This window comes from Ciconia boyciana, chromosome 26, assembly GCF_034638445.1.
Source record: "Ciconia boyciana chromosome 26, ASM3463844v1, whole genome shotgun sequence".
NCBI classification, from domain to species: Eukaryota; Metazoa; Chordata; class Aves; order Ciconiiformes; family Ciconiidae; genus Ciconia; species Ciconia boyciana.
The window spans coordinates 3423982-3433958 of NC_132959.1; the positions used below are offsets into that span (position 1 = coordinate 3423982).

General features: G+C 60.0%; 1 protein-coding gene across 5 annotated transcripts in view; it reads right to left on the reverse strand.

Moving 5' to 3' along the window:
• Nucleotides 1–9540, reverse strand: part of CADM3 (cell adhesion molecule 3) — a 26510-nt gene extending 16970 nt beyond the window's left edge. For all 5 annotated transcript variants that reach the window (XM_072846728.1, XM_072846727.1, XM_072846725.1 and 2 more), the window contains exon 1: nt 9371–9540. In XM_072846728.1, the coding sequence (XP_072702829.1) occupies nt 9371–9440 (70 nt within the window). In that variant the 5' untranslated portion in view covers nt 9441–9540. The remainder of the gene's footprint in view (nt 1–9370) is intronic.
• Between the last annotated feature and the right edge of the window lie 437 nt (nt 9541–9977).

Consider the following 9977-nt stretch of genomic DNA (forward strand, 5'->3'; position numbering starts at 1 on the left):
TCCAGGCTCCTCCTCACCGGCAGCTGATTTGCTCCAGATTTTGTTAGAGGGGGAAACCTGCTCTTGATTCAGTGCATCTGCTCAATGCCACCCTGTGCTCCTCTTCCCTGCATGCCTGCCTGTGACTGCCAGCCTCACCAGCATGCTCCAGCCCTCAGACAGAGGACGTGTCCCTCTGGGAGCTGCAGGGCAAGGGGCCCTCCTGCAACACCTCCAGGGCCGGCTCCTTTTCCAGTCAGTCCCACAGCATTTAGACATCTCTCGTGGCTGCAAGGCTTTACCAAGTGCTGTCACCAAGAGGCTGCTAGCAAGATGGGACGGCTCTGTGCCAGACAAGCAAGAGCAAGGCAGAGGAGGATATGGGCAGCAGGAGGTGAAGGGAGCAGATGGAGGGCCAGGCTGCAGGCTGAAGCAGGCTCAGATCAAAAGGTGGTGGTGGGAGGGATGCAAGAAGCCAAGCTGATCTAGGAGAGGACTAGAAGCGGCGACATGCCTGTGTGCCATCACCCAGCTGCTCTCCTGGTGAGCAGAGGTATCCCACCCTCAGGCTGGGCAGGCAATTCTCCCCGGCACAGCAAGGCCACAGAGGCTGTGGCACCCAGGCGCTTCGGGAAGTTTCCCAGGTTTTCCTCATCCTCACAGGGACAAATCCATCTAGGATCCCCATTTGTACCCTCTGGTGCCAAAACCTCCCTCTGGCCCCTCCGCCAGCTCCCACCCTTGTACCTGCAGCCCACAACAGCCAGCCTCTCTGACCCATCCTCCCCACAAAGCAAGGGATTTGCTATCGGGGTGACAAAGGACTGTCACATTAACACAAATGCTCACTAGAAGTAGAAAACACACAACCCCTAAGAGTCTGCTCCGAACTCCAGATCTCTTACGGACAGGGATGCTGTGACATGTCATTCTTCAACAGCTGACTCTGCAACAGCCAAGCCCTCTGCTCGGGCGGCTTGTGATGTGGAGTGTGAGATCCAGAGGCTAATGGGGGGAGCGACAAGGGGACCTGCTGTCCAAGCTCCCAACGTGACGGGAGCTCGCTCCTTGCAAGTGAAGCGGTCAGCTGAGTGCAGGGTCTTCGTGCCTTGAAGTGTGGTCCACATGAAAAACCCTGACTCCCCACACTAAACACCAAGTTCTGTATCATTTCTCTGAAAGCAGATGTGCACATGAGCATTCTCTGGGAAGCGGCAAAGCAAGAAGACCCAGCTCCTCGTCACAGCCTGCTCTGAACCCTGGGTCTTTGCTGGGGTTCTCCCAAGACCACACTAGAGGCTTTGGTCACAGCCTCCAGAACCCCATTGACGCTCTCCAGCAGCCCCGAGACCTCTGCAGGCAAGAGCAACAGGGTCCTGGTCCAAGGCACCCTGACATTTGGCCCCAAGCACAGCCAGCAAATTGCAGAGCTGCATCCTTCTCCCAGGGTGTGGGGATGCGGTCACCTCCCTGACAGACCCTGACCAAGGGTATGGTGAAAGCTGACAGCTGCCTGTGACTCCTGACCAAAGTCAAGCAACTGAAACATGGCCAGCAATTAGCAATCAATCAGCAGCCAAGAAAGAGAGGCAGCTGAAGAGAGGCTGGTTGCAAGCACTACCGAAGCTCTCAGATCACAGGATGCTCTCCTTCTCCAGCCCTGGCTGGCTGCTTTTAGAGCAAGTTGACAGAGCCCCTCCTGAGTGCCTTCGGTATGTTCTCGCCACACACCTTCCTCTGCTGCCATGCATCAGAGCAGAGCTGGGAAGCAGCCTCTCCTCTGGGATCAGCAGGACTCTGCTTTCAACCCTATTAAAACACACAGCCTGGTTCCCCCCAGACATCAACTGCTCTTCCAGTTGCCCCAGGGCCAGACAAGCCCCCACAGAGAGCTGGGACAGGAGCAGGCTGGTCGGGGGACGAGGGAGCCGGGGAACCCCTCTGATGGCAGCAGCAGCTCCTGCCTGCAGCTTTGGCAGCCACACAAACACAGGCTGCTGCTGGCACCTCTGCTCAGTCGTGTTTGCACATTCACGCTGGTCTGGTGGCCAATTAGCTCAGCAAAAGGCACCAGCATCGTCAGGGAATCCCGGCACCAGGCATAGTGATCTCCTCCTTCCAAGGCCACTGGTAATCCCATGGCTGAGCAGATCTGTTGCCACCCTGACCCAGAAGTCACTGGCCAAAGCCCAAAGCTGCAGCCTGCCCGGGGAGAGCCGAGACCCCAGCTCAGGCACACACTGCACGCAAGCCTGCCAAGTACAGACAAGTCCTTGGAGGAGGCAGGACAGAGATCAGGGGGAAAAGCCTCATTCTGGGCCACCGCAAATCATCCAAGCACCATGACAGCCATCCCCAGTGTCAGAGCTTTCCTGGGACCCTCCAAAAGGGGACTAATTCCCTTGCGAACGAGGGGCAAGCTCACCCAGACCCTCCCATCTCAGGCCTCCTTCCGGTGCAGGGCAGCAGCAAGCAGAGCCAGGCAGGGTGACCCCTCTCCCAGCGCCCTCCTCCAGTTTGACAGCAAACAGCTGCTAACTACTTTTTTGAGCATGTTTTTTAGCTCCTACCCTAAGGCCAATCTCCAACATGACTGTTTCCAAGGGAACAAGCTCTTTGCTTTGACAGTTCTGTTTTAAGGATCTCCCGCTTGCCCAGCGAGGTGTCTCAGAAATGGTTGCTTCGGATGCCCTGTTACATCGCTTGTTGCTTTGCAGGCATCTAAACACTTGCAGCAAAGCTCTGCCCAAGCTGGCATGAGAAATTGTCACTCCCAACTGTCCGAGGATTAAACACACAAGCTTGTGTAAGAGGATATTTATAACAGAAATAAGAAATGGGGAAACCCTGGCAGCTCTGCTCCCCTCCTAGGGGACAGCATGCCTGCCAATGGGCACCACACACTAACGCCTCCTCCTGACTTCCCAGAAAGACAGGAGGGAAGAGCAATTTCAAAAGATTAAAATACAGGTTCAATCCTGCTGGTCCTTCAGGTGACTGTGGTGGATGCTCTGTTGTGCCCAGCTGCAGCAGGGAGTCCTGACATCCCAATGGATGCTCAGGGAGAATGAAGCGCTCTCAGCTTTGGCTGCGGCCCACCAGGTCATCTCTGCTGTTGCATGGTCTGTCCCTTTTGGACATGAAGTCCCCAGCATCACAGGGAGACAAAAAAGCCAGAAACCAAAGCTGGTGAGACATGGAGAGGCAAAACAGAGCCCCCCAGGAAAGTGCCACAATGCCAACCTGTTACTGCATTCATCTGCTCGGGTTGAAGGTGTTTGAAGACAAGCTAAGAGCAGAGCCCTGCAGCACACAGCCATGGCAGGAGCACCATTGGGCCCATCTCCCCACAGCTTCTGCCATGCATCAGACTGGGAGGAGAGCAGAGTGCAAGCCTGATGGCAGCAGAAAGGAGCATGAGGAGTTGCTGCCCTGGGCACAGCACTGGCACAGATACCAAACACATCCCACCTAAGGAAAACAGGTCCCCAGGGTGCATGGGGCAATGGCGTCCCAACAAGCCCGGTCTTCTGGCACAGTCAGCCCTGCGCTTGTGTCCAGACAGTGAATCCTGCTCCTGTGGAGCATCTGCACAGCAGGTGGCCCAGGAAGCCTGCTGCTCTGTGCTGCTGACCACTCAGACCAGAAGTGTCAGAACTCGCTTTCCCTGGAAACGATGGCCTGAAAGCAGCAGCAAAAGCAGTGGTCTGGAAAAACTAATGCTCCACATTGGGCTTGCCAGTAAATATGCCATCTGAAGCGTTGTAAGGCGAGGAAGAGCATCTGTAGATGGAGCGCTGCCTGGAGCATCACTTGAGGAAGGGGCAGGTGCCCTTGAGCAGGACCCTGCAGCAACAAGGGGAAGCTTGCAGCTCTGCTGCTCCACAGCCACAGGCAAACTCCAGGGTCACCTGGAAAGATGCTGCTGTCTGGCTCCACAGCAAGTATTGCTGCCCTCCAGCACGTCCCTGTGACACCAGGGAGCCTCCGCAATCCCTGAGCAGTGGGAGCTGCAGCGTCCGATGCCTGCCCGTGTGCACACCAGTCCCTGTGCCCTCAGTCCGCATTACAGCGGAGGCAGAGCGTGACGCCAGGCAGGTGACTGGAATGGTTAAGCACATTCTTGCCCAGCCCTCAAACCTCTCGGCTTCTCCGCCTCCCTCCACTGTTACTGACTGCTCATTTTAGCTAGCCTCATCTGGGTTAGTGCTTCTGGCATCAGGGCTGCCCAAACACAACACACAGCATTACTGCATCCGACTCCTGCCTGGCTTCTCTCCTCTCCCCCCAACCAGCACGGCCCTCCCTCTGCCACAGCAACTGCACAGCCCAGCCCAGTGCTGGCTGCAACGGCAGAGGGGCTGAAACAGCCCTGGGTGAAAGCAGGAGCTGTTTCAGAGCAGGATGGAGAGCCTCATCCCCCACCTGCCCTCACAGGCAGACGGAGGAGCTGGGGCACCAGGGAGATCACTTACACCTCACCATTACTGCATGATGAAGGCTCTGCTGCTGCATCACTTCATGGCTGCAGGTGCCTGGCGAAGAGCAGAGGGGAGAGAACTGGACCAGATGGTTCAAGCTGAGCTGAGCCAGTAATTCAGAGGAGGAGGATCAGATACATCTGACTACGTGGGTGTTACAGCACTGGCATCACCTTCAAGGTCTCATGGAGTCACTGAAGAGCCAAGCAATGAGGAGGCAATTCAATCTGTGCAGACACAGCATCAGATGACCTGCATCGCCAAGCCATTGTGCTGTAAAAGGAGCCTGGAGAGCAGTTCAGATGGAGACAAGGCTGGGCACTGGGGGTACCACACCAAATGCCAGCACAGGGAGCAGAGCACTTCCCAGAAGGCATCTGCACAAGCAGACCATGCTCCGCCATGGCTCTAACACAGCAGCAAACACATGGGAACCAGGAGAACAAGCCCAGCAGCACACAAGCAGAGCCCACCAAGCTCCAAGACCACCACACTGGCACTACCACCAGCAAAGGCACCTTGGACACGTGTTACATCCTGCACCACCTCCTCCCTCACACTGCTCCCTCTCCTGCGAGGACCTGAATGGTCACATGACACCCTGGATTGGGGTAAAACTAGGTTAAACCAACCTAGTGAAAACAAACAAGAATGTTAGCTTTAATGCAGATTCCTCCATCTGGCTAAGTGCCTGGCCGTGCCAGCACTAGGGTGACTACCCAGATGCAGACGCCTCCAGTTACTCTGGCAATTCCAACACCCCTGGTGAGGCGAGAACGTCAGGCAGAGGGAGAAGAGGTAGCGTCTAGCATGCAGGAGTCCTCACAAGCAGGGAATCCTGGGCAAGCAGGGTGTTTCCCTCCATCTCCTTCCAGAGAAGAAAAGGTATCCACATTTGGGAGGTGCTCAACTTGTGCTTCAGCAGCAACACCCTGGTCTGTTGGGGATTTCTCCTCCAGCCAGCAGACCAAGCCACCACACTCCCAGCAAATACCTCGGCCTCAGCATTGCAGACTATGCCAAAACCTGAGGCATTATTCAGACAGCAGCAAAATTCCTGTCCCACAGCAGCAGTGCCAGCACATCTCCTCACCGTCTGTGTATGTGGCGGGGCAGCCCTACAGCACTTGATCCCGTGTATTGTCTTAAAATCCAGCATTGCCTGTTGAGCCTAACACGTTGTGCCAGACAGCTGAGTGGTGGCTTTCGTGCTCCCTGTCCAGCTCCCTCCGCCTGGCTGCTCACAGAGGGATGCTCTCCTCCGGCTGACATGCTGATCCCAGCTGCATCGCTGCTGTGAGAACAGCTCGCTTCCCCCAGGCAGCTGATCAGAGTCATCCAAAATCAGGCCATCCAGGTATCGAGTGATGCAGATAGGTCGCACTCCCTCTTCTTGTGCCTGCACACCACCACCTCATCAGGGATGTCACTGCTTCCTCTACTCTAGTGTCAAGGGCTTGTGCTGCCACAGAAATAAACTTGTAGCATATGGTGAGCCCTAATGACATGTGAGAACAGGGCATTTGCACACATTAGTTGGGTAAAAGCACTACCATAAGCAGCAAAGGATTACATTAGCTTCAGACAGCTACCGGGCTTCCACCATCGCACTTCTGCACACCAGGGCTCCCTCCCCAGGGTCTCCCTGCCGCAGGCCCGGGGCTGATGCTACAGGCTGGAAGTCACACACAGCCTCCTGCAATCTGGCTCAGGACCAGTGCTGACATCTCCCCAAAGCTTCTCCTGAGGGAGCAGGACTACAGGACCTGCAGCCATCATCTCCTCTACAGCTACAGATGGTTAGAGCCCCATGGGAGTCCAAACCTCTCTCCCAGCCCTAGGCTCCTACCACTAGACACCATTCCCACACAGGCAGGGCAGGGTGGATGACTTCTTACAGAAAGGACACCAGCTGCAAGCACAGGACATTTCCCCAAGACAGAGAAAGCTCCTCCTGCGTGGTCTGGCCAAACAGACACGTCCACCAGCTTCAGAAAGATGAAGCCACCTTCCAGGAAGGGGATAGTCTCCTGAACCTGCCTCTCTGCAAACGCCAGACAGGGAGCTCATGTCGCCTGGCTTCAGACATTTCAAGATGGTCCCCAGGCTCTCCTCAGCCAACGCAGAGGCATGGGAACAAACCTCAGCACCTAGAGGAGAAGACAGGGCAGCCCTGGCCCCCCTGCTATGGCATCTATACCTGGTCAGGCAGACCCAGCTCTAAGACCCTCAATGTTGAGGCTTGTCCCAGCAAAAGAAACACACACGATGAGCGGAGCAGCTCTGGCACAGTCGGAGGTAACTGGATGCAGACCTGAGCTCAGCTCCCCGCTGTGCCACTGAAGCTGCCCAGCCTCCCCTCTTGCTGCCGCAGGATGGTGGTGCTCCTTGTGCTGCACATTGAGGGTTGCTCAGAGCCCGCAATGCTGGTGCCACAGCAGGATGAGGTTGCTACCGAGCACAGGGAAAAACAGCCCCAAGAAGTCTGGTTTTGGCATGTTGCGGCTTCCCATGGGACAACAGTAGGGCACTGTTCAAACAAAAGGGTTACACAACTCTAGAGTGGAATAACTCTGCGGGGGGAATAATCCTCGCAGCAAGGACAACCACGCATCCAGCCCAAACACTCAGAAATCTGCCGACAGCAGCACAACACCAGCCAAGTGCACAAACACGGCCCCGGCGTGAAGCACCAGCATTTCCAGCACCCAGGCAGTTTCAAGGGGCTCTGCCGGGCCCCGCTGCAGTTGTAGCTTTGAAATCCAGAGCCCTGGAGGAGCGTTTCTTCAAGGAGAGGAGACAGCTACTCCATCCATGCCCTGGGAAGGGTGCTGTGGAAGGGCTTTCCTAGCCAGAGAGCCACGCTGGGAGCTGATGGCTGAGGGGCACGAGGGTAAGGCACTAACCGCAAAGGCATGCCAGCAGCTTCTTTTCAAGCAGCTTCCAGCCATCCGTCTCCTCTGCTTCCAAAGGCTTTTTGGGGGTCCGTTTGTCCCACTGCGTCGGACAACAGAGAGCTTGGCAGCTCATGGCCAGGGCTGGGCCACAGCAGCAGGCCAGCCCTGGAAGAAATCTTGCAGTGTCATCATCCAGGCTGTATCCTACCCTAGGACTACACACAACTTCAGGTCACGGCCACCCCTCCTCATGTGAGCACTTGCCAGGCTGCTCAGCCGCCCGCTCCTGCCCAGCTCCGACCCACGCGCTGAGCATCACCACACACAGGATTCCAGGACATCCCTGCGTGGTGGGACTGAGCATCACCCACACCCAAGTGACTCTTCCAGGCTCCTGTGGGAGGACTGTGGCCGTAACCAGAATAAATCCTGGGATTCGTGGATGGGAACGCAGCCACGAACCCACACCAGCCCCCAGAGCAGCTCTGCCTGTGACAGCGACCTCCTCCAGCAAAGGGACAGGCCACGGGAAAGGCACCTGCTGGGGAAGGCAGGTGGGAGCCTTGCTCCTCGCTCCAGCACAGGCAGACTAAGCTGTGGGTAGAAGGCCGCTGGGTTCAGACCTCTTACCTTCTGTACCTCTGCCACAACAGCCCTTGGGACCCTTGATCCCAGGGCCACGTACTCATGCCAGAATTACCTCCCTGCTTCCAATGAGCCACAGGCAGGGACTCAGATGGCGACTGGACCCTCTCCCACTGCCAGCCTCCGCAACACCCCCCGAAACACAACGCGCAGACCAAGGGTAGAGGCCAGGCCCCAGACGGCTGCTGCGTCTCCCCACGACCTGCTCCCCATGCAAACACACACAGCAGTGATTTTATCACAACCAGTGACTCCTGACATGGCAAACACGGCTGCCAGCAACCTGGAAGGAATTACAGGCCCTAAGCAGCAAGCGCCGGCAATCCAACAGGGACTCCGCAGTTGAATGGTTATGGAAAACAAGGTGCTGCCATTGAAGAGCCCTTACCAAAATTACATTTGCTTTGCGGCACATCACTACCAGCTGCCTCACCCCGCAGCGCGCTGCCCGCCGCTGTGGCGTACGGCAAGTAAACACCCTTTGTCTCAAGGGCTGATGCTCCAGCCAAGCCCTGTGGCCCCACGTACAGCCACCGAGGATCGACCAGGCGCTGGGATGCCACTAGACATCCCGGCAGCGGCGGGATCTCGGCAGGATGGGGAGCAGTCGCCCTTCTCCAAGCCCACCGCCCCTGGGAGGGGGGGACTCCGACCACGCAGCTCCTACCGTGGGCTGCTGCTCTGCTGGGGGGAACCGGGAAACCGCCCCATCCCGGGGAAGGGTCTCCCCACCCCGGGGAGGTCACCGCCGTCCCCCCGGGGGCTCCATCCCCCACCCGCGGGGGTGTCTGCCTCCTCCCCGGGGTCACCACCAGCCCCCGCCATCCTCCCGGGGGGGCGGCTATACCCCACCGGGGAGTCTCCACCCGTCGGGCCCCCCCCGCGACTCCACCCGCCTCGCCGCGGGCACCGCCGGGAGGGGCCGGGCTCCGCCGCCGCCGCCCGCCGGGGCCTGTCTGGAACCTTCCGCCGCCCCGGCCCCGGCCCCGCCCCGGGCGGTACGCGGCGATGGGGGGACACGGCGGGCAGCACCGGCGCCACCGTGACCTTGAGACCCGCCGGCCGCCCGGGGCCGCGGCAGCCGCACCCGCCCGGTGCCGGCGGCGCGGGCGGGACCCGAGCGCCGGGGCGGGCGGCACCTGTCGGGCCCCGTCGCGCCTGACCCATATAACGGCGCGGCCCGGCCCCGCGCGCCGCCGCCGCCCACACCTGTCGCTCGCGCGCGGCCGGTCCCCCGGTGCCCCGCCCCTCCCCGCGGGGCCCGCGCGCGGCCGGCACCCCCGGCCGCAGGAGGGAGGGGCGCGCCCCGCCGCGAGGGGCTGAGTGATGGCGGGGGGGGGCTCGCCCAGCCCCGGTACCGCCACTCACCGTCGCGGGAGAGGTTTCCCCGGGCGGCGCCGAAGCAGGCGAGGAGCAGCAGGAGGTCGAGGGGCAGCATGGTGGTGGTGACGGCGGGTGCCCGCGGGGCCGGGGCGAGCCGAGCCGAGCCGCAGCGCGGAGGCGGCGGCACCGGGCTCGGCGCTGCTCTCCGGACTGGAGCCGGTGGTGCGGCAGCGGCGGGATTAAATAGAGCGCGAGGAAGAGACCATTCGTGCCGCGGCGGCGGGGGAGGGCGGGGGGGCCGCGCCGATGCCGCCCCCCTCGGCCCCCGTGTAAACATGCCCGCTCCGGCCGCCGGTCCCCCCCGCGCCCCGAGGCGCGGTGGTGCGCTCCACATGCGCGGCTCCCCGCGGGAGGCAGGTGGGCGCGGGGCGGCGGCGGCGGCGGCGGAGGAGGAGGGGGGGGGGCTCCCGGTAGTCCCCGTGGTCCCCGTTCTGCCCCCGGGCTGAGGGGGCCCGGTCCGAGCAGAGTCGCGATTTATCAGAGTGTCGCCCCCGGTCCCGATCCCGGGCTGAGGGGCGTCCCGCTCTGAGGGGGTGCCGGCCTGCGGCAGGTCCCGGTCCCGGCCCCGGCCCCGCCGCGAAGCGCATCGCAG